Source organism: Talpa occidentalis, unplaced genomic scaffold (genome assembly GCF_014898055.3).
Source record: "Talpa occidentalis isolate TD23 unplaced genomic scaffold, MPIMG_talOcc4v2.1 talOcc4.7, whole genome shotgun sequence".
Taxonomy (NCBI): Eukaryota; Metazoa; Chordata; class Mammalia; order Eulipotyphla; family Talpidae; genus Talpa; species Talpa occidentalis.
In genome coordinates, this window is record NW_023605083.1 from 104,791,949 (window position 1) to 104,817,375 (window position 25,427).

Genomic DNA, 25,427 nt, shown 5'->3' on the forward strand with positions numbered 1-25,427 from the left:
CACCTGGCATTTTCCACAGACTTTCCCCATTATACAAATCATACAATAGAAGTAAAGGGAGTGAAGAAAGGACGGACAAGGAAAGAAAAGGTATTAAATTGAAAGCAAGTGTGTTAGCAACCATATTGCTTTGTGACCTGGATCGTGTTTGAAGTATTTTACATCCTAAGTTGACAGTTTGGTTTTACATACAGATGTCTGTACAATCAAGTGAGTATTTTCACTTCTACTTTAATTCATGGTAAATTTGAGCTTTCTGCCTCCTAGCCCAGTGACTGACAATCTTTTCCTTAAAAGGCTATATATCATAAATATTTTAAAGCTTTGTGGGTGATAGCATTAAAACTACTCAACCTTGTAATGCCAGTCCAATAGTAGTCACAGACGCTACATGAAGAAATGGGCATGATTATTCTAATACAACTCTACTTTTGGATCCCGAAACATAAATTCTATGACATAATTTTCATGCACTATAAAATGTCTTTCTTTTGACTTTTTCGATCATTACAAATGTGAAAATTACTATGGAAAATAGCATGGAGGTATCTCAAAAAATTAAAAATATAGCTATCATAAGATCCAGCAATCTACTTCTGCAACCAAAAGAGATGAAAAAGGGACACTAAAGAAATATCTACACTCCTATGTTCACTGTAGACTTAATGACACTAGCCAAGATATGGAACAATCTAAGTGCCCATCAATAGATGAAAGTATAAAGAACATGTAGTATATTAACAATGAAATGTTAGGCATAATAACTGAGGAAATCCTGCTAGTTTGACCCCCTCCCAATATCTTTTAACCCACAATTTCAGAAGAAAGGGACATTTGAAAAATATACCTGAGTTAGAGAACAAAGAAACCCTTAAAACAGGAGTCTTCATCCCCCAAAGCAAAGAAAGTGAAAGAAAAGGTAAACAGCTGGAACTACATCAAACAAAAAAGCTTCTACACAGCAAAAGAGACATTAACCAAAACAAAGAGACACCCCACTGACTGGAAGAAAAATTTTGCTATAACTGATAAGGGACTAATCACAAAGCTCTACAAAGAACTCACACAGCTCAACAAAAAACAAAGTAAATAATCCTGTCAAAAACTGGCCAGAAGGACTAAAAAGACACTTTTCCAATGCAAATGGTCAACAGGTATATGAAAAAATGTTCACCATCCCTTATAATCAGGGAAATACAAATCAAAACCACAATGAAATACCACTTTACACCAGTGAGAATGGCAGATATTAAAATAACTAACAATAACAAATGTTGGTGAGGATGGAGAAAAAGGAATTCTCCTACATAGCTGGTGGGAGTGCAAACTGGTCCAACCACTATGGAAAGCTGTGTGGAGGATCTTCAAACTACTGAAAATGGAGCTACCATATGACCCAGCAATCCCCCTCTTGAGAATCTACCAATGGATACAAAAACATTAATAATTAAAAAAGATACCTGCCCCCCTTTGTTTATTGCAGTACTGTTTACAATAGGTAAGATATGCAAACAACCCAAACACCTGGATCAAGAAGATGTGCCATATATACACAATGGAATACTATTCAGCAATCAAAAAAGATAAACACACCATTTGCAGCAACATGGATGGAGCTGGAAGGGATTATACTCAGTGAAATAAGTCAGAAGGAAAAAGAAAAATATCGGATGGTTTCACTTATAGGAGGAATAGAGGGGAACCAAATAGGGAATCTGGGGGGGAAAAAATAACAACAACAAAAAATAACAGGCAACTATAAATGAGAGACATTTTACAGGGGAGGGGAAAAGAGAGTGGTCAAAATGGGGTGGGAGAAGAGCACAAGGGACTATGGTGATGGTGTACAGGTGAACTGGTGGTGGGAATTCTATGGGGCCTACAACTGAGAGGAAAAAGCAAACATTGTACAAAAATGATCAATGATGTAATTTATAAAAATAATAAATTATATTAAAAAATAAATAGAAATAAAAATTTTACTACTAAAAAAATAAAATAAAACAGGAGTCTTGGGGCACTATCATTATTAATGAGGAAGTCATATGGGAATAAATATACAGTGAGTTCAGATTTTGAAAGGATAAATGTGAGGAAATACATTACATATAAAGGAGTTAAACAACACTTACATCACCATAAAACACAATGAGAGAAATGACTGTTTCTGTTTGTATAACTTATCCCAAATAAAGCTACTACAAGGAAAGCACATTTAAGATTATGGTCTTTTTACTTAGCGTGCCTCAGTGTGGGGGTGATACACAATGACAACTGTCCAGTACTATTTCTCTCCACATATTTGGCTCAGGTGAGAGGGGTCAGTTGGCAAACACTTAAATTGCTGTATGTTCTGTTCCACGTGACATTTACATAATGTTATCAAAGTCTGGCTACTACTTGGCCCTCAAATTATCTACTGATCTGGATTTTCATTCTGAAGGCTTTTTATGTGACTATGTGACTACTTTAGTTTACAGCCACCATGTACTTCTCTACCTGGAAGCAAAAAGAGAAAACAAGGAAGTGAGTTAGAAATACCTGAGGTAAAAACTCTCTGGCAAGGTCCAAAGCCTTTCTGTAGGCAGCATCCCCATTCTGGTTCTGTTCTAGAACGTGGCTGATCAAGCCCACTGCCTTGGCTTCTTGGCCATCGAGCACACGTGCAGAGAAGATGAGCTCTTTGGCTAGGGACATCCCAATAGCACGTGGCAGCCGCTGCGTTCCCCCTGCAAAGCAGATGAGAGAACACACATGATGATCTGATGCCCATTAGATTTAATGTTTCAATATTTCCTTTCTTCACTTACAAAAATTAACCAGGTCCAAAAGTTTATATGTCAAAATTAGTAGCTGGAAAAGTACTTCAAAACAGAATCTAATTTCTAATTTCTTAATTAGTTTATAAGATTATTAACTTGAGAATCTAACCCCATTATTAAGTGATTTTGCCCTGATATTGCCTGTGACATCATAGCAGGTATGTTCACGAACCCAATACTCAGTGCTGGGCAAGCTGTATTGCCCAATAGTCCATTCACCCATGTCCATACTACCATGTTTGGTGTCCTTCTTTTAGCTTAAAGATTATCAAAATCTGAGAAACACATGTACTTTCAAAGAATCATTTATGATAAATGAATTGTAAACTAATTTAATGAAACAAAAACTACTCATGAAAAAGGCTTTGTCCTAATAGTCTTTATTCTTTCAGTGCAAGTACTAATGGTCCCTCAACAAATTACTCCACTAGATCTATTTACTATGACATCTCTAGTGATGAGGCTGGATCTTATTAAACACAAAGTTGGTAAAAGCAGGTAGGAGGGTTAGCCCTGATTTCTACCAATGAGAACAGGAAAATGGCTGTAACATTAGGACTTACCTAAATCTTTCCATTAAAATGGCTACTGTGCTGCCAAAGGGTAGAGGAACAGTTGACTGCCAAGCCTCAGGGGAAAAGAAACAAGTTGATGGCCTGCTATCCAAACACACTCACTCTGCTGATAGTATCCTTTGTATTTGGCTCACAAATTTAAACATTTTTTTCTACATTAATTACCAACACTTAAAAAGAGGGTATGTGATTTCAAAAGCCACTTTCTACAGTTCACTATAGTTTGCCACCATTCCACCACTATTGTCCAACTCTATAGATTAAGAAGGTTTGCTTTCTGATAAATAACTTTAAAAGGAAAGAAAAATTTTTATTTTTCCACGTCTCTATCAAAAGTGGGAAAATGGGGGCCTCCCTGGTGATGCAAGGGGTTAAGCACAGCACTACGAAGCAATCTGCACCTTCTGCAGCACGAGTTCAATCCCCGGACAGCCAGGGAGCAATCCACATGGCCCAGCAGACCTCTCCTGACTTGCCCGCTGCTCTCCTCAGCAGTGTACTTCGGTCCATCTGCCTGTTCTGTTTCCCACTCTGTCTCTGGTGAATCCTCTCACCCCCTGATTCTCTGGCCTGTACCCCAGCTCTTGTATACATAAATACATACAAAAATATTAGGGAAAAAAAGTGGGAAAATGAAAAAAACTGAGATTGCAAGGTACAAGAAAGTCTATTTTCCTTACTACAGTAAGTCTGCATTGGAAGAGCAAAGCTTAAGATACTATGTATTAAGCAACCACATCAAGCACCATAACCAGTATTTAGAAAACATGAAGTGACTGAAACAAAAAGAAACTCAATGAATGTAAAAAGGACTAACATTTTGTCCTAACATAATGGCAGTTGACTAGGACACATATAAATAATATTACCAGGGTAGCTATATTTATTCATGTAGCTCATGAAAATTTTTATGAGAGAGGTGATATAGTTTTCACAATAAACACATTAGGAAAGGATTTTTGTACTGTAAAAAGTTTAATGTATATTGGTCAAAATTAACAAACGCAGCCTTCAGTGATCATTGTTAATGTCATACTTTGTAATGACAGAAACATTTTCAAAGTCCACAAAGCTTACGTCTATTCATCCTACCATTCATAGTATCATTCTCCAGAAACGACGATTTGATAAAAATTTAATGAAGGAACAGTTATGAAACTAGCACCATGACTCAGATCCATTCTCTGGAGCTGATTTCAGCCCTTGGCTCCATGAGCTGGGTGCATAAGGTAAACAGTCTGTTGAAGGGTGCAAGGTGAAGGGCAAAGCAAGGTGCCGAAGACAGCCTTTGCTCTGTTAAAAAACAGTGAATTACAGGATCTGAGGAAAAATCCTCAACTTGGCTCCCAACTCACACTACCCAAGACTTGGCCTTTAAGAAACTCATATAAGTGAAATCAAAAGAATTTATTCTTTCGTGACTGGTTTATTTCACTGAGCACGTCTTCAGGTTCATTCATGTTGTGTGCTGTAGAGAATATCACAATTTCCTTCCTTTGTAAGACTGAATAATATTCTACTTTGGGGCCTCCCTGGTAGTACAAGGGGTTAAGACACTGCCTATGAAGCTGTCCATAGCCACTGAAGCACAAGTTCGATCCCCGGGCAGGGAGGAGACCCACATGGCACAGCCGACCTCTCCTGTCTCTTTTGCTGCTCCCCTCAGCAGTGTGTTTCAGTCAATCTGCCTGTTCTGTTCCCCACTCTGTCTCCAGTGAATCCTCTCACCGCCACCCCCCCCACCTCTGGCCTGTACTCCAATTCTTGTATGCATAAATAAGTAAATCTTTAAAAAAATACTCTACCTTATACTACACTTTGTATATCTACTCATCTATTGGTGGACATTTGGCCGCTTCTATCTTTTGGCTACTAGGAATAATGCTGCTAAGAATATGTGTATACATATTCTATCTCTTTATGCCCCATTTTCAATTTTGGGGGGTAGAAACCCAGAGGTGGAATTGCTAGATCATATTGCAAATTTTATGGTTATTGTTTGTTTTTTTTGCGGAATCACCATACTGTTTTTCCACAGCAGCTATACCATTTTACATTCTCATCAGCCCTGTACAGAGTTAATTTCTCCATGTTATCACCAATACTTGCTATTTCCTGGTGATGTGTGTGGGCAGCCATCCTAATGGGTATAAAGTAGTAGCTCATTGAGACTTTCATTTGATTTCCCCCACAACTAGCGGCGTTGAGTATATTTTCAGGTGCTTAAGGTCATTTGGAGAAAAGCCCATGTCCTTTGTGTATGTCTGAATGTTCGTTGTTGAGTTATAGAGGAGTCCATATTCTGGATGGTAATTCTTTATCATGATTTTAAAATATTTTCTCTCATTTTATGGTTACCATTTCACTCTGCTGATAGCATCCTTTGATGCACAAAAGGTTTAAAATTTTGCTGATTTTTTTTTCCTTTTTGCCTATTTTTTTATGTCAAACCCAAGAAATCACTGCCAAGTCCAATGTAATAAAGTTTTTCACTGTCTTCTAAGAGTCACTGGCATTTAGCTCTTACATTGAGATTTTTGATCACTTTAGGTATTTCTATATAAAGTACAAGGAGATAAACTTTATTCTTTTGCATGTAGAAATTCAGTTTTCTCAACACCATTTGTTTGAAGGGGTATTCTTAAAGAGCCTTGGTAATTAATGATTTCATTCATTCATTCTGACTGAAATTTTGTCTTTAGAAAATCTGTTTGCTGAGAAATTTTCTGGCCCAATTTCCTGTGCTGCAAATACTTTGCAGAAATCAAAGACTGATGGTCTGAACTATATTTTTACACTTGTGGAACTGAAGGTAATTACCCCTCTTCTCTGTTAGACAAATAACACTCGTTACTTCAAATTCAGTTTGCCTTTTTTAAGTTAATATTCATAGTGTGAGCAAAGAGCTGTACAAATGGAAGTTACTCAACTGCAGTGCAACATAATACAAAAATTAAATATGATTGATGTGACAGCTCAGATTTCTACAAATATCTCAGGAACAGTTACCACCTTAAATAGAAAATATTATGCCAACACTCTATTCCAGTTTGAAAGTATTTCTGTTTATGAACAGCTATTTTCCACTGTGAAGTTAAAAGTTAACACTTTTGCAATTAAGAGAATCAGGTTCAGTGAAATACTGCATCCTACACCCAAGAAATAAACTCTATCACTTGACCTGAAATGGAAGCAAAGGACTCAGATTTTAAGATCCAAATGCATAGAGAAGTATTAAAGATAATTAATTTCAATAGTAGCTTACAGTTAAGGCAAAAACAATCTACCTGGCAGTTTATTTTCTTATACCAGACTTGCTTTACTAGATCACACAATCTGCTTAGTTCCCTTCATCATTTGTGTTCAGGATCACTCCAGATAAAACTCTACACAAAGTCCTGGGATTGACAAAATTAAGCAGAATTACAAATAGGATTATCCCAAATGGAATTAATGTGATTCCATTCTGACAGCAGCACATTCAAGACTTTAAACTCTGAGACTCTATACAAACTGACCCTACCACCCACCCCAACTGCTTCCAACATGAGCCCTCACTCTCAGTCCAGTCCTGCTCTACACAACTGCCCCTGGGATGGCATGGAAGCCACTTTCCAAAAAAGAAACTGAGGCTCAGAGTTTTTAGAACTTACCTAGAGACACAAAATTAAGTTGCAGAAATAGGACTCAAACCTACCTTTTTCTGATTCTTATCTGCTATGTTGTAAAAAAGTAAAGAAAAATTTGCAAAACAAATGCATGTCTTGAGCTTACTTTGCAAAATAAAAGATACGTGCGTGGCATATATAAATAGGCACAAAATATAACTATATGTGCATCCAGAAAGCTTTCTCTGTGGGGTCAGCTGGTAAGTAAAGCCCATTCTTTCATTTTGCCTTGCTATATTTTAAAAATGTTCTGCAGTGTGTACGTAATCTGACACTGTAGTAGCACTAGAAGTGTTATAGCAGTTTTAACGACCCCAGTACAGGGAGACAAAGAGCACCTACTAAGTAAAAACAAGCCATGCCACTTCCTACTTATGTTTACAGGGCTTCAGGAGGCTTCACTTCCCTGGGCTGTAGTGGGAATCAAAGTATCAGCAAGTAATGATACCCTCATGTGAGACAACACTGCAAGTACCCACCAAATATGAGAAATAATGGATGTTAGCTGAGAAATTCCCCAAGAACGCACAAGGCTCTTGCTAAAAACCTAGCACCTTCAGCCCTTCCAGGGGCAGGAAATTTAGAGCACATTTTGCTTTCACAAAAAACACAACTATTTCTGAGTCACTTCATCACCTACCAGAAAAGGGCACTCTATGGTGCTCCGTGAATCTTCATGACAATGTGTCAGAGTAACCAGCAAACACTGAACTTCTGCAGAACTCAATGCAGGAAGTTGTGTTACTAGGCTATGACGATAAGGAAGCATCTCAGCTGCTGACCCTCCCCCTTCATGTGTGAAAATGCTCAACTGATTTCTAAGACATGTTGCCTTAACTATTTTAACAAGGAGATTCCAATTTAGTGGTCTGAGGTGGAACCTAAGTTCTACATGTCTGGCCATTCAGCCAAAGAAATAATGGGGTCTGCTGACCCATTGCTATAATACAAGAGGTGATAATGGTTCTTTAAAATATAGCTACAGAATGTTCACAACCAAACAAAGAGTCAGAAGAAGCACCTCAAATGCTTTATACTTGATTTTCAGGACCATTTAGAACTAATTTCTAAGACACCAATACGTTGTTTTATTCACTCAACACTTACTCCAACACTGTGAACTTAACAAAGTCGTTCCTACTGCAGCTTACACTTTCCTGGGGAAGCCCAGGATAAGCAAAGTGTAGGAGAATGGAGACTGAGGGGCACTGAGCACCATTTATACAGGACAATCAGGGAAGGGCTCTGAGGAGGTAACCCTGAAGCCAAGACCAGGGAAGTGAGACTCACACGGTACACAGCTATGTGGGGATCCCATCTGACTCACAGGAGAGCAAAGGGAGATGAGAAGGGCTAGAGGACAGCGCAGGAAGGCACAATGGCAGCTGGGGCAGCTGAGAAGAGCAAGGCTCAGTTTTTGTGGGTCCCCTGGGCCCGGAAGGCCTGGGGTTTACTCTGAGGGTGACAGGAAATCACTGAGCATTCAAGAGTATCTTCTGAAAACAGTAGTGTGGGGCTGACATTCTCGAGTGAAGACTTAGGTTTGAGGAAAAGCTTCAATCATTATGAGACAAGATCATTATGAGTCAATGATCATTATGAGTTAAGAAGACAGAGAGAGGTAGATGTTCACACTATTTGGAGAGAAATTTCAAAACAAGTTCCCAGGGTTTTCTATGTCTCATGTTTTGGCTGCTCGCCATCCACTGCCCTTATTAAAATCCTGGTCTTGTTAAATTCAGTGGAGGAAATTAAAGGATTCCTCCAACAGAAACTAAGGATGCCAGATCCTCTCTCTCTGCGCTCTGGCTTAGCTGAAAAGACATCCATGTCAGGTCTGGTCCGCTGGACCACTTCCCAGGACCAGGAGTCCTCGAACATGGAGATGCTCTGAGCAGACAGGCAGTGCAGGGCTGGCGCAGAGCAGACCCCTGCATGGTGCACACTGTCTGGGTCCAGGGCTCCAGGGCCCTGGGTTCGTGCTCTCAGTCTTGTTCGCTAGCCACCTATTGATTCTGAAAACCTTACCATAAATTTCCTTTTCACTCAGGGTAGTCACAGTCAATTTCTTTGGCACCTTTTCCAATATGAATGATATAACAAGTTTTCCTTTTCTCTCAAAAAATTAAATAAAATCCATTTGTTCAATCACTGAATTACTGGTTGAATGATCTAACACGTACAAGTCATTGTCCTGAGTGCTGAACAAACAGGGGCGAAGCAGACAACCATCTTAGGAAAGCTTTTGTCTTGGAGGCAGAGAGGAAATCAATCTTATGCTTAGAAGTCTGGCTTGACTGCTTGAGTGGAAGGTGGCAGACAGGAGGCAGAGGCTGCTGGCTTTGTTAGGTGTGAGAGGTGACATTTTGCATGTATGTTAGTTGAATGTTTACTAACAATCACTGTCACCGAAATAACATTCAAAACCAAGGGTCTGAATAAGCTCACCTAGGGAGACTTCATACAAAAAAGAGAAGAGAAGGAGTCAGCAAGACCCTAAGAGTATCAACTGAATTCAGTGGTGTGGCAGATGTGCAAGAGGACGGCTGTGCTTTCAGACCTCTCCACCCCACCACCACTCACCCCAGCATTCCTTCAGTGTCATTAAGTTTGTGGGTGTCTTCTAGAAGAAAATTTCCTCACTGAAATAAACACCCAGAAATAAACAAGATCTTCTCCCAGGACGCTGTGATAGTTACATGTGACAGCCAGAGCAATGACAACCACCTTGCAACCATGACAGAAGTCAAGAAGGGCAAAATCTTCAATCTGTAGGATGGCACAGCAGAAAGATGTCACTGCACTGCTGAACCTACCAATACTGAAATGGCCTCACTTTGTGACATGAGAAATTACATGGAATTTTCTTATTGTTTAATCTGTCTGATAAAGGTTTTTCAGCTCTTTGGACCCAAAATGTTTGGGAATATAGATGGACTGAAAACAAGAGGACTGAGCACACATTTTTTTTTTTTTTAAAGATTTATTTATTTATTTATTTATTTATTTTTTAATTTATTTTTATTTATTTATTTATACAAGCACTGGGTACAGTCAGAAGCGCGGGAGGGCGAGAGAATTCACCAGAGCCAGAGCGGGGAGCAGAGCAGGCAGAAGGACCGAAGTACACTGCTGAGGGGAGCAGCGGGCGGCAGGAGAGGTCTGCGCGCCATGCGGGACCCTCCTCCGGTGGCCGGGGAGCAGCCGGGGACCGAACCAGCGCCGCAGAGGCCGCAGGCAGCCTCGCAACCCAGAGCTCAACCGCTGCGCCACCGGGGAGGCCCTGAGCACACATTTTAAAGCATGGAAAGCAGACAGAGAAATATGGTAGGACTGCTGGGAAGAGTTAATTATAGACTTGGGATCTGTGGTCATGAAATAAATTACCACTTTTTCCCCAACAATTTCTGGCTACATGGGGGCAGGTACAGAGTAGGCAGATAAGCTGGACCATTGCTAGATAAGTACAAGAGGGGGCAGGGTGGAGCCAAGTAACTGCACTAGCTGACATTACTATGCAGACGCTCTGCAATACCATTAGAGCTGGCACTTCCAATATAAACATTAACTCATTTGATCCTTACAATTCCCCTATGAGGTTGGTACAAACTACCTAGTTAACTCATGCATAAGGAAGTCATCATCAGAGGAGACCTGAGACCTAGACTTGATGGAAAGGAGAAATATGGCTAAGAGTGAAGGTGACCATGGACTTCAGGAGTCAATGAGGTCCAGATTCATAATGGAGGTGTTGCTGATGATGCTCAAGTTCAGGGGAAAATCATGGCTATACTGAGTTAAGGTGGGAAAAAGGAACAGACTTTCAGGTACAATCACAGACACAGAACTGAAATTGAGTTATGCAGACAGTATGAGATAATGTACAGAAAGTATTTATCACAGTTCCTGGAATAGATTTTCTGTATTTTTTAATATGTTGAACAGCAAATATTAGAATACTGGAAATCTATCATTCTAATTGGAAGAAATTCTTAGTTCGTCCAAAAGCTTCAACTGATTTTCCCCAAGTATCAATAAAATAGATTTAAAAAAAAAAAAAAAAAACCCCTCTTAAGCTGCTACGTAATAGCCTACCATGATTTCTGGATAATATTTAGCATTTTAAATACCACTAGTTAATTATTTAATACTTAATTCATCAGGGCCTATGTTTGTGTGCAGAAAATGAATCTATCTGCCATGAATTACATTTGCTTTTATGTGGCATTAAACATGGAATGCAATTACGTCCACTCACTGGTCAAATGGAAAATCTTGTGGTAAGAGGGGGTGCATGCCGAAAGGTCACCATGGCCACATAAAAAGGTGGAGTAAGCAACAGCCTGCTGGCAGAAGAGCAAACAGAACCACAGATGCCCCAGGTTCTTTCTTAGCCAGGTCTCATTCTCTTCTTGGTATTCAAATTTTGGAAGCAGGTAGTTGCGGACCTGGGTGTGAAGTCACAGACAAAATAACAGGATGCAAACACTCAAAATGCACTTGTCTTTGGCTTGTGATCTAACAATAACATAAAAATGAATTTAATAACTGTAGTTTTTAAATGGTTGAGTTTTCCTCCTTATTTACTAATTTTGAAAGTAACAAGGTGGTTCTCCAGCATCCTCCAAAGGTGATCAATAAGTTTTTAATTTTTGAAACCACTATATATATACAGACTCTACACATTCAACTATTAGAATCCACTGCAGTTATTCTCATTATTGATGTGCAAACCATCCTATCTTTGCCCAGCGGGAACTTACTGAGATTGGCTGTTGGGGCTTCAGACATGACCTTTGGAGTCTTTGATAACATCTCATTCCTTGGTATCACAAAATTCATCTAGTACATATTCTCCCAGACCTTGAAGCAGCCATTTCCCCAGGGTCTGCTTCCTTTCAGTGGAGCTGCACTTTTAAATGTAAAACTTTTGCTCATAGTCACCAAATTTATCACAACAACCATGACTTTGTAAACACATCCTACATATTCTTTTAATGATTTTGTGTTGAGTTTTAAGGTTTCTCTTCTTCTAATACATGATGTGCATGAAGAATGAGTATTAATAAAAGAGCATGAGGAGAGAGTTCTTGGCAGTCAGGACTTTGTTAGGTAATGCTACCATATCTTCAACTTGCTCAGTGTCCACTTTACTAAATCCAATTCCTTTAAAATGACCTCCAATTTTATTGCTTTGATTTAACCACTTTCTTGAAATCTTAGAAATCAACTACAAAACTTTGGGATGAATTTTCTCAAGGCAAGCATAAAGATCAGACATGGTTGTCTTATAAATTTAAAAGTTAATTCCTTCTGTTTTCCCCTTGCTGTCTTCACATTGCATCTTCTATTCTCCAAATTATCTCAAGTCCCCAAAAAGCTGCTGAAGACTTGCCATCATGTTTGCAAACCAGGCAACAGGAAGAAAGAAAAAGGAAAAGGCTATTTTCAGAGCCACTGATTAAGTCCCAGTCAACAACTTCTGCTTCTACCTCCTTGGCTAGAATTTGGTCACATGTAGCTGTGGAAGGCTGAGGAAGGTTATCCCTTAGCTCAGTATTCTGCCACAACATAGAGAACATAACTAGGACTCAACTACTAAGGGAAAGGGAAAACAAGTTATTAACAGTCACTACTGCAAGTGGTAAAACTGTTTAAATCATATTAACAAAATGTTTTCATGTTTATGTTGTTATTTGGATAGAATGAAAATGTATTTCCAGTGTAATATTCTTGTTCAAAATGTTTCCACCATTCAATCTATTATTTTAAGAAGGCATCAAGAAATTCCCCCCCCCCCTAGATAGTGGCCTCCTGGGATTATATCAATTAAAACAAATTTACTTTAAAGGAGCAACCTCTATATCAGCAGCAGCTGAAACACAGAAAGCTTCTTTTTCTCAGAGAAGGCAAGAGAGAAGCTTTTCAAACAAGCTGGTGCTCTCTCCCCACATCCCTCTGTGCCTTATCACCTGCCTATGGGCACACAGTTCCCCAATGCCACATTTCAGAAGTGCTGCCCTCTCTTCCTAGACCAAAGTTCTAAACTGAAAATCTAAAATAAAGCAAACTGAGATGCTACTTTTCCTTTGTTATATGTATTCCAATAATTAAAGCAAATTTAATGCAATATGTGAATAATTAAATATAACTTAGGTTTTGGATTATAAGTTATATTTTAGTAATTTTTACAAGGTAGAAAATGTGAAGTGTTTTTGGTTTGGGGATTTCTGCTTTTAGCCTTTTATCTTTTCCTTTCTTATGGCTGCTTATGACTACATGAAGAAAGAACTCATACTAATTAGGGGAAGGGGGCTTAAATGAATACTTCAAATCGAAAGGCATGTAGATACTGTATTAAGGGCATTTGCTCATATAATTAGAAGTGATATATGATTTCTAGAAGTAAATCTCACTTTTGAATTACTTCTAAATCCCCTCTCATAAACAGAAAGCCTCGCTTAAGGTTACTTTTTCCTTGAATTATTCAAAACAAACATTGCAAACAATGTTAACCCTGAATTTTTAATGCCCATTGCAAATGATTTCTGTGGAACTCCATCTGAGGGCTTTAGGCAATCACTTTTCTTGAGCATCTGGCAAGGTATAAAACTGACCGTGCACACTTAAAATGAAAGATCAGGGTTAAAGAGGGAAGCTGATGTAAACACGGACAGCATGTTTACAGCCTCATTGTGTCACAATCTTACAAAACCCATAAAAATATTTATCCTCAATTTGTGACCAATGTTTAAAGTGTTATAGTACATTCTATTCCCTGAGGCTTTCTAGCACATTGTAAAGCAATGAGAGAGAACACACACGAACGAATACACACACACACACACACACACACACACACACACAGAGTGAAACGACAGAAATAAGTGAGGAGAAAAATCTAACTGGCTAAATCAAGCAGTACCTATCTGAAACTCACAAGTTGAGCTCTGTGTTGCTTATACTAGAAGAAGGTTTAATTATTTTTACAGAGCAAACTAAGCTGACTGGCAACAAATTAAAACCTTTGTGATATATATATTTTTTTAAGATTTATTTATTTATGCATACAAGAGCTGGGGCACAGGCCAGAGATGCAGGGGGTGAGAGGATTCACCAGAGACAGAGCGGGGAACAGAACAGCAGATTGACCGAAGTACACTGCTGAGGGGAGCAGCAGGAGAGACAGAAGAGGTCTGCTGCACCATGTGGGTTGCTCCCTGGCCGGCCAGGATGGAACTGCAGAGGCTGCAGATTGCTTCATAGTGCGGTACTTAACCCCTTGTGCCACCAGGGAGGCCCACCTTTGTGATATGGTTTTTATCAATATTTATTACAGAAAGATTTCTTAACTGCTAGCCCCTTTATTGTTAGAGAAACAGATATGCCCAAGTTTTATTCATTAGTCATTAAATACAATATTTTTTATGTTTTCATGTACTTTTTATGACAAATATTTGCTGAAGAATTGTTTCTAACTTTTGAAAAACATGTTGTTATATACCAATGAAACATAAAATCTTACTCTTTAAAATTATTTTAAGGGCTGTGATACCCACCGACTCAGGCAACCCAGGCCCACCTTGGCACCACATGCTCCTCTGTCACAGTTCACAGTGTAAGGCGAGGAACTCAGGTTTTTGTCCTTGTAGCTGCAAGGAGCTGTGGAGGGTCTGCTACCCAGGTAGGAGGGTCTCCCTCCCACCCAGCACAGTAAGGGGCAGGCAAAGGACTTAAGCCAGACAAACCAAACTGTCTCTCACAACTTGGATCTTGAATGGAGCAAAGGAAGAAGGAAGGAAATGGTTGGGTTCAGCAAGTCAAGCAAAGGTTTCCAGACAGGTCTGCTGAAGTTGTGCTGCCAGATAGAACTCTGTGACAGGGGAAATGGTCTGTGTCTGGGAGTCACTAGCCACATGTGGTTACGGAGCACAGTACTTGAAAGTGATGAACATGGCTGAAGTTTTAATTTTAGTTCATTTTAATCAATTTAAATTGAAATAGCACATGTGGTTACAGAACAGCCCTCCTGGACAGCCCCTCTAGAGTTTCCTGCCCCTTAGGCCTCCCATGAGCTCCTTTTTGGTCACACTGCTTCTGTTGCAAAACTGAAGACACTGATACAATCTATAGTTCATTTCAACATGTGCACAGTCTAAAGGTGCAGCTGAGGTGCACAGTTTCCCCACAGCTCACCTGTGGGCAGGGAGGGGAGAAGAACCTGTACTCAAGAGTACTGTATCTCGGGTAACCTCTGACTTGCCAAAATGAGGAGACATCCAGAAACAAATGATTAACCTGCTCTTAAAATAGAGCTGCACCATAAGCAAGAAAAATGGGTATCAGAAAACTAGATCGAAAGCAAGATCCTTCCAATGCCTTTAGCATAAACATATCCCAGATTGGCTTGAAGTTATTGGGTTGTCGCAAAAGTCATGTTGCATTTTGGCTTGGAAAACACAGAAAAAATACGTCATGACTTTTCCAACATCCCAATAAATACATTAACTGCTCAGAGAAAATTAGTAGAAAAAAGCAATCCAAAGGAAACTTCTGTATTCTGATTTCAATCTACTGATATACATTTAGCAGACAAATTCCCACTGCTTCAGCAACAGGTATTTCCTATCTAAAATCAAAATTTTGTGCCATAATATGCTACTGCAAGCATAACTATTTTATGTATGTTACAACTTTAATCTCTAGTTATTCATAGAGATAATATATTTTATACATAATAAATGTGTAGCTGGTTTAAAGTCATATTTGTATCTATCAAAATGATTATCCCCCCATGTGGAAATGTCCTCCCCTTGAGATTACTTATAAATACATGCACATTAACTGTGGTGTCAAATGAATATAAACATGAATGCACCTATGTATATAATATGATATACTTTAAAATCAAGAATTTTCTTTACTACTATATTTATTGAAAATAAAATATTTCATGTCTACCACTCAATAAATCAAATAATCACTGAAATAACTTGCCAAACCTACCCACTTAATATCTATAGATAGCAAAAGATTCTAGTCCCTGGCCTTAGTGGAGGGTGAATATGGTAAAGCATAAACTATGTAGTCTTTAGAAGACACAGTTTTTCTCAACTAATGACTAAATTGTAAGGAATGTGTTACTTATTTAATGTGTACCTCAAGTCATCCCAAAACTCAGTGGTGCAAAACAACAAACATTTATTCTTTCATCATTCCTGTGGGTGAGGCATCTAGAAGAGTTCAGCTGGCTCTTCTGGCTGGGGGGCCCTGGGGGTTTCCTCATACACTACCTGCAGCTCCTCTGGGTCCATCCCCACACATTCCACATGGCAGCCCTGGACACAGCAGGGGGCTTCTTCCAAGGAGATCATTTCAAGAGAAAGGATGTACAGTCATTCAATAGCCCACCGGAGTGGTGGTTTTCCAGCACTCTTATCACATTTGGAGAGGGAAGCCATTCATTATGCCCAGTCTTCACAAAGAGAGGGATCACACATGGGTACAAATGTTTTAGAAGCTCAGGCTGACTCAGACTGACACAAACTAAAGGTCATTGTTTTCTTCTGCTCAAAAAGTATTCCCCATCTCTATCCCAAGCACAGTCGGAGAGTATTTCTCCAAACTTCAAAATTCTCTTTCATTCTTTCAAAATCAAAGAGCATAAACAGAACATGTTAACCATTTATTAAAAATAAATAAATAAAAAAGGGAGGAAATGGGGAGAAATATGGAAGAAACTTGAAGATTTCTTGATTAGAAATATGGAATATGGGAGAAATTCTCTCCAGAAAGCACACAGTCCTGCCACCTATAATCAGAAGTAGAGAATGTGACACCCATCAGAAGTGTTTCTATTCTTTCTAAAACATATTGATTCTGGTGTGTCAACAAGAACGTACTCTGACACTATTTCATAAAAAATCGGGCCTTGAAGTTTTATTAAATGAGGAGCCTGACAAAGAAGTTAAGGTGATAGTGGTCAACCCACACTATCTAGATATCTTCTCTGAAGACATGTTGAGAAATGCCAAGTGAGGAATTTTCAATAGACAATATGCATAAATACTTGATGTTCCTAAAAATGACAATGAGTGGGCCTGAAGATGTGAACACTTTTCATTTTCCTTATTAGAAGCAGGTCACGTGATGAAAGCCAGAAGATTCTATGGTGCAGCAGCACCTTTACTGGCAGGTAAATAATCACCAGCTATTGAGAAGCTAAGCACTATGTCACTGAGAGTTTTTATAAGGAGTCTATGAGGTCACTACTATTATCTTCATCCGACAAATCACAAGTCAGAGACTCACAAGTCAGAGAGGTGAGCGCCAGCCCGTGCCCACCAGCACAGCAGCGGTGCCTGGGAGCATCTGAGTCCACAGTCACCTGACCTGCTTCCCCTGACGCAAGCTACTTTCCCCTGAAAGCAACCAGCCACAAGCCGCCTTGAATAAGCTATTTTCTGATAGGAAAAATCTTAGGGGAATTAGTTAAGAATATAAGTGGATAACTGAAGCCAAAAGAACAATGAACTAGGACCCTTTTTAGTCTGGTATGAAAGGCAGTCAGCAAGGACAGAAAGCCAATTCCCCCCGGGAAATCGATTTCAGTGACCACCTTCCCATTTGGGTGGCAGATCTTCCTCCCGCCTCTGCTCTGAGGCTGGCACACCCCTAGCTCAGCCTATGTTTTCAGGACTAGAACTGCAGGAAAGGGCAGAGGTACACGGGGTGTGGAGCTGAGTGCAGCATGGTGCGGCATGAGGGCGCCTGCACGGCAGTGCTTTGCCTCCTCCCTGGCATTCTGTTAGGTCTCCCGTGGAGCAGCTCGCTCAGTGAAGCCATAAGCATTTCTCCTTATTGGGAGAACCACCAGATATTTTGTGAAACAACAGCATAAAAAGATTGTTATTTAGAGAACAGTCAACAACTGTTTCATATTAGGAAAGAGGGATGAAGCAACTCTAAATTACTGGAAACAAATTATTTTTATATAATATATCCAGCATCCAGTCAATTTTGCAAAACCTTAAGTCAAGCTGCAAGAAAAACAGAAAACCTGTCCAAAACAACTTCTCCCTATCCCCGAAACAAAATAAAACACATACCATAAAACAACCAAAATCCCTCCTGAATCAGCAAGAAGAAACATATACCTCACATAACAACACACGTTTTCATCCACACCTACTATCTTTTCTTGTTCAGCCAGATAATTTGCAAAAATCACCCAGTATACATGGGGTTATAATAAGGAAAATGAGTCAGGACAAAGAAAACCACTGGATTCCACTCATATGTGGAATATAGAGAAACAAAACAAACGAACAGAAAAACTAATCCAAAGCAAGCCCTAGCAATCTAACTGGGGCTACCAGAGGGAGAAGCTGAGGGGAAGAGAGTAATGGGAAGGGGTGCCAATGGATTATGGTGGTAGATGTGGTGATGTCATATACATCTGAAGAGGCATGAAACTATATCCCAAAATTATGCACAATATTATAAACCATTGTTAATTCAATAAAAAATAATCCAATAAAATCAAATGATACATTATTTTTTTCAATGTTCAGCATATAGTATTAATAGAATGTCAATTAAAATAATAAAACTGTCATAACAAAATATTGGGGAAACCCCTCCAAACACTGGCCACCTGTAAACTTCCTAGTTACTCATTTTTCTCAGTTACTCAGCTTTCTCGTAAGTGAATAAAAGCTTCAACTGCAGGTTTAATAAACATGTTTTTAAATATTTGTTAGAGCTTCATAATTCAAACTACATTAAGGCACAACTGGAGGTAAAATTAACTTGTCCAAATGCTGACACTTTTCATTCCCCCACCTCACAAGTAACTTCTTATAAATGCTACTGAGTGCAGACAAGTGACCACGGTTAGTCAGGTTAGCCACTTCCCTTCACACCTTTTCCCAGTGTGCTGCCGATGAGAGACAGACAGACAGACACACACACACACACACACACACACACACACACACACACACGGCTCTACAGAGCAACCCCGTCCTCTCCTTGCTCCATATTAGAAGGGAACGTTTCCGGGGAATTTTCAGATTTGACAGGTATTAAGTATTGCTGTGCCAGAATGAAAGTTCTATTTCCAGACAAACATGGCTTATGTCAATGATGGATTACAAAGGTGATCCTCTGAAATATGAAGTTTGAAAGCAAATATTGAAGTTAAGTCACTGTCAGTATCTTTGCCGGAAAACTCTTTAAACACTGAAAACTAATATGCTCTGATTATAAATTTAAAATGTACACTGCAGATTTTTCTAGGTTAGATATGTGGTGAGCTAATTCCTATACTCTCTCTTTAAACCCAATGAAAGCAACAAAAATTAGTTGAAAAACCAACGGGGAAGAGGAGGAGAGAAAGGAGGAGGCAGTAGAATCAGCACAGTTGTCAAAGTGAAGGCCCAGGAGGGAAGGTGTGCCAGAGTCACCTGGGGGCTGAACATGGTTGGGATCCTAATACATGGCTCACCAGAAACTCATGGGGCAAAGATGGCCAAGAAACAAAAATCTGCATCAATACCCAATCCATTTGAACTGCCTTCCCATCGAAGGAAAGGGGTATAAAGGCAAATCAGTGAAAGAATTAATAGTCTAAACACTTTTTGAGAGACAGCGGCCTTTTCACCAGGCTGTCCTGCATAGATAGGCATTTTGGCTTTATCAGGTAAAAGGAAAGGTAGACTAAAATAAGACAGAAATTACCATAATTACCTAACTACTACTAATCAACAATTTAGCAAGGATTTAGCAAGCAGGCAGGAGAAAGTGACAATAAAGCACACCAGACTGTGGGGACCAGGGCAAGGGCCTCAGTTAGAGAGCCATGAAATACAGATGACTCGGAGCCAACATCCAGCCCCAAATGACTTAACCAGGCATTACTTCACCTAATCTGCCCAAGCTCTGTATGAAGTAGGGCTATTACTATCCTCCACACAGATTGGAAAAGAGGCCTATAGTCAGGGCTAGTAAGGCAGGAAGCCAAGGAGCAAACTTGGTTGGCTGTCTCAGCCACCATTCACGCACGCATCAAAGGAGACGCCCTTGGTCCCCAGTCCCAGCCCAAACACTCCTGAGCACACACAGTGGCTGCAAGAGAGGGACAGAAACAGAGGCTGAAATACCAGGGATTGCCAGTCCTAAGACTTCAGGACCCAGTTGGTAGCTAGGAATAAGCGCGTGAAGCAAAGTGTATCTCGAGGGCCTGCCTACGCAGAGGGACCCTGGGCTGGATTTTCATAAGCTGCATCACCATCATGGACTGTAGACAGTCCCCAGTAGGTGATTCCTGCTCCCTCCTTCTCTCCTCTAATTCTCTAAGATAGAAAAAAATATGCAATGCTCAAGCCAAAGTTCATTCACTGTACAACAGAATAATCCTGACCAAGGCTCACATTAGAAGAACATGAGAAAGATGAAAAAGACATCCTATGGTAATTTGAAATAGATACACCCACTTCATCGCTCTTCAAAGCAAATCAAACAAGCTACCTACTGAGAAAAGCCTCATGCTAAAGACATAGTCCTTCATTTCAAGAAGGGGAGTCCCCAAAAGCGCTTTTACTGAGAGAGGTGAGGATAAATCAAGAGGTAGAAAAGTGAGATTGCAGAGTTAAGAAAACCACTGAGGACCAAAATCCCCAACACTGTAGAATTAACACAGGAATTGGAAATAGCATCACAAAAGAAATGCAGTCAAAGGCAAAATACTTGCAAAAAGGGTATATGCACATGGCGTTATTAGAAGCTATGCTTATAAACATGGGAGACACAACTTTTAACAAAGAAAATTGTTCTTAAAGTTCAAAATCCTAGTCAAGAAGGTGAGTCAAGGTTACAGATGAAAAGACACTCAGGTTGACAAAATAGAAGGATAGTTAAGAGTGGGGGTACTTGAACATCACCCTCAAGCAGATGAACCATGCCAGCAACTGCCTCTCCCAGATTTCCTACTTAAAGACACTCACCACCACCACCACCACACCCCCACTAAACCAGAAAAGCCAACCTCTGTTACCTCGCTCGCTCTCTCTGTCCTTCCCCAATTGTTTGACCTCCTCAGACTTCTTCCCTTTCATGCAGTTTATTCTTCCAATTGCCAGAAATGTCATCATATTCCTGCTAGAATTAATCTTAAAGTCTATCCTTAACCTTGGCATTTCCTTTGCCTTTCATGGCATTCACTGGTAACCCTCAACCATGCCAAATTGCCTTTACCTTCTCTGCTGTCACATCTGGACAGGACAACAGTGATGCATGAAATCACATCTATGGAACTGAACGACTCTGGGAGTTCAGTTCCCAGGGACAGGGAGCAGCTCTCCCCAAAGGAAGCCTGACTGGCAGAAGAGCTCCCTATACAGGGGAATCCACGTAGACCCAGAGTCGCACACACGCACATAAATAAGCACACACATAGTAGGCTTTTTCCATTCTCCCTCCCTTTTGGCCACTGTCCTGCTCACACAGGCACCTGTGACAATGCCCATCTCCATAGATGGGCATCTCCTGCCCTTTCTTCATCCTCTGACACACTAGTCTCAGAGGAGAAGCCCCCTTCTCCAGTTTAAAACAAATCCCCCCAGATTGAGGATGTTTGGTCACCATATTGCTATTATTCTCTCTGTATACGGACCCCTCCTTCTGGTCCTTCTTTCTCTGACTGTGAGTAAGCATGCTGCCCTCATGTGCACAGGTAAAGGACACTGTTCTTCAGTTACAGGACACCCAGAATACACTTAAATCAGTGGCTCAAGAATGATTTTTGTTTGTATATCTGGTAACAATTTAACACATTTCCATAAAAACTCAACTATGCATTTTATTATTTTGATTTTAGTAAACTGCTTCTTCTGATACTTCAGGTGGAAGAAAGCATGTATTTCAAGAGAAAGACATTATTGGTTAAAAAAATTTTTTTTCCCACTATGTTTCTCAAGCTAATTCTGAAAAGCTTTCCTTTGGAAAAAAATGAAGATTATAACAATTATTTGGATTAAAACCAAGACTAGTATAAAATTAACTTTAGATAAGGAGTGTACAAGCAAAAGAACAGACTACCATTACCAGCCTGGCTGGCGCTGGAAGCCAAGAGCACACTCCCCCGGCCTGGAGAACAGAGGGCAGGGGCTTTGCCTGCAGGCCCCACCTCTACTCAGAACAGACAGGAATCAGCCTATAGGCATATGAGGAACTGTGGAAAGACTGAGTCACCCTAAATGTTGCAGGAGGTCTATCCTGGATGTGCCAAGTGGGTCAACTCCCAGCATGGGCCCAACAGAACTAGACCCACCTAAGGGGTCCGGCCTAACTCACTGCCCACAGGCACATGAGCTAAATGAATGACTGTTGTTTTAAGCCACAGACTTTTGGAGTGGATGGTTACACAGCATTATTGTAGCAACACTGCTGGAACACAGACAAAATCCCTTAGGGGGAATGATCACTGGAAATAGAGACACAGGACTGTATTTAATTTTTCCTGAAACACCCTGGGAATGCAGAGTCAATCTATAGTAAGCAAGGACGTTTGGATCCATCCTATGAGAAGTCAAGAGACAAAGCAGACAAAACACTGGTGAGGCCATAAACTGAGGCCTATCTGCCCAGCTGCCTGTTTGGTACACAACTGCTTCCTGGAGTGTTGCTACACCCCTTCACCTGTCATGCACTACAGATGAGATGAGCAGTTGGCAGATAGCACAAGGTCTGTAAGATCAATGTATTACTATCTGGTCCCTTCACAGAAAGTTTCTCTACTTCTGATAGAGAGGTTTAGAAAGAGATAGATAACAAGTTTGATCTAAAGAATCCAGTTAATCATTTATTAACTTCAGATATATATGCAACATGTATGAAAACTAAGTATGCTAGGTCATACAACAATCTGGAGAAGACAAAGTAAATCACACTACATCTCTATCACAAAGATCAGAAGATATCAAGCAAATGTTGCCTTCAAAGTGACCTATTTCAAAATTAAAATCATAATATATGTTATTAAATAAGACTGTTATATATATAAATCAATTGATTTATGAGCACCAAACTACCTACTATGGCAAATTATCTCAATCCTTCTAAAAATTTATCTGTAAATTCAATGGAAAACAAAATTAAATTTCTAATAGTTGTTCTACAGTTTCAAGATAGGGATTAGGTTATTTGAATCAGACAATTCTGCTTGGAGAAAAAAATGTTGGATTTGTGGATTTTTAAAAAAGGGCAATATCAAGGTAAAAGTGCTGGAAATCTGAAATAGCAAGGAACCCCAAGGTTCATTTTAGGAATGAAAATCATGAATCACAGAAGTAGAATATGAAGGCTTCCAAGTCACATATGCCTGAAAATAACTTACAAATCTTTCAACTTAGGTTCTTGTTCCAAGTTTCTGGGGCCATGAGGATGGGAACACCCGTCCTGAAAGGGGTCAGATCAAGAGAGGTAGGGAGGGGGAAGGAGAATGTCAGAGGCCTACCCACTGTGAAGGCAGGGCATCAGAAGACTGTTCCAAAGGAGAAGAGCAAACCAGCTCTCATCCTCAAAACCACAAAGGACTGCAGAAGAGGTTGTCCTGGTGCTAAAAGGACCAAGAGAGAGGAAAAAAAGAGAGCCAAAGACAAAGGGAGAGAAACTCCAACGGTCATTACAGCCAAAAAAGCACCAATTTTGCAGAACCTGGGTACCTCATGAACCCTGAAGAACTGAAAGTGACCTAAGGGAATCCATCTGGCAGTGCCCTCAGGCAAAGGTGGAACAGAAGAAAGCCTCTTTGAGAGAAAGAACATTCACCCAGGTCAGAGAGCCCAAGAGAATGTTTCACAGGGAATGGTCAGTAATAGTCAAAGACATTCAGACACAAACAGAAAAAAGACAAGAACAAGAACCAATAAAAGCAATAAAGGATGTAAAAAAGACCTACTCAGATTTCAGAAACTGAATCATCAGACACAGATTTTCAAAGAACTATGTTTACCACATGTAAATAAATGACAAACTTGAATACAACTGCAGGAACAGGAAACTAGAAAAAGTGACAAAGCACATGTTAAATGAACCAAATACAATTTCTAATAAGGGAAACACGGTAACTAAAATGAACAACTCCACAGACACACTTGGCGGAAGGCTGAATACAGCAAAACAAAGTATAAGTAAACTGGAAGATGGATCTGAATAATTACCCAAAATGCAGCATACAAAGAAAACCGGGATCAGGACTAGGACGCAGGTACTTGGCCTGAGAAACAAGGAAAGAAGGCACCAGTACAGACAATATTTCAAGAGATATGGCTGATACTCCTAACACATTAAATGTCACCGATTTACACATCGATAGTGTCTGAATCAGAAGACAGATAAAATGAAATCCACACCTTAATAAAGTATAATGGAATTCCAGGAAGCCAGAGCTGTAGAAAAACACCTTCAAGCAATGAGGCAAAAAATGAGGACAGAGTATTCGAAAGAACAAACTAGAGTAGAGCTAATTTCTCTGGCACAGAAATCAGCAGAGTGGGATATCTTCACAGAGCTGAAAGAAAATACATGCCAACGTAGCAATCTACACCCAACGCACATGATCTTCAAGAATAAAAGCAAAAACATGAGAAGGCAAAACTGTATCCTTTTATCACAACATACATATATCAGGTTAAACTGAAAATACACAAAGATCTAAAAATGAAAATGTGAAGCCACTGAAGGACAAGAAAATGGGACAAACTCTTAAAGGAAATGTACACTTATAGAGGAAATCTCCATGTATAAAGGTAACCCCTCTCAAATATCAAGAAGAGGAAGCTAGCTTAACCTTTATTAGACCCTTACTAAAGGGCCCTGTGACCCAGACACTTCTAGATCACTTTCCATAACCTAGATCACCCCGCCCCACCCCCAACCAAAAGTCCCTAACTCCTTTTCCTTTGTTTAGACGAAGATGATATATACCCCCCTAAATTTCAACCACCTTCTTGAGCTGCTCATCATGTTTCTCCTATGTGCATGGATGCCGCATGTAGTGCAAACTGCTCCTTTTATGTTAATCTGTCTTTTGTTGGTTTAATTTCCAGGACCCCAGCCAGGGAACCTAAGAGATCAGATGAAGTATGTTTCCTCCCCTTACAGGCTCTTACATATTCAAAAATTAACTTTGCTTAGAAAGAGATGCAAGTCATACAACCTTGAAATGCCTTTCTTTGCTCATTCATCAGACTGGCGAATATCCCTAAGACAGAGTGGCTGTTGGGATGCAAACTGGGAAGCCCCTGTGCAGGAAAGCTCAGTACCACTTAGGAATCCTTTGCTCCAGCTATCTCACTTCT

At 39.9% G+C, this 25,427-nt stretch overlaps 1 protein-coding gene across 1 annotated transcript in view; it reads right to left on the minus strand.

Annotated features, from left to right (window-relative positions):
• The window catches only part of AUH (AU RNA binding methylglutaconyl-CoA hydratase), a 119,468-nt gene that overhangs the window by 13,850 nt on the left and 80,191 nt on the right, over window positions 1–25,427 (minus strand). Inside the window, exon 7 of the mRNA XM_037494512.2 lies at window positions 2,542–2,729. Coding sequence (XP_037350409.1) covers window positions 2,542–2,729 — 188 coding nt within the window. The remainder of the gene's footprint in view (window positions 1–2,541; window positions 2,730–25,427) is intronic.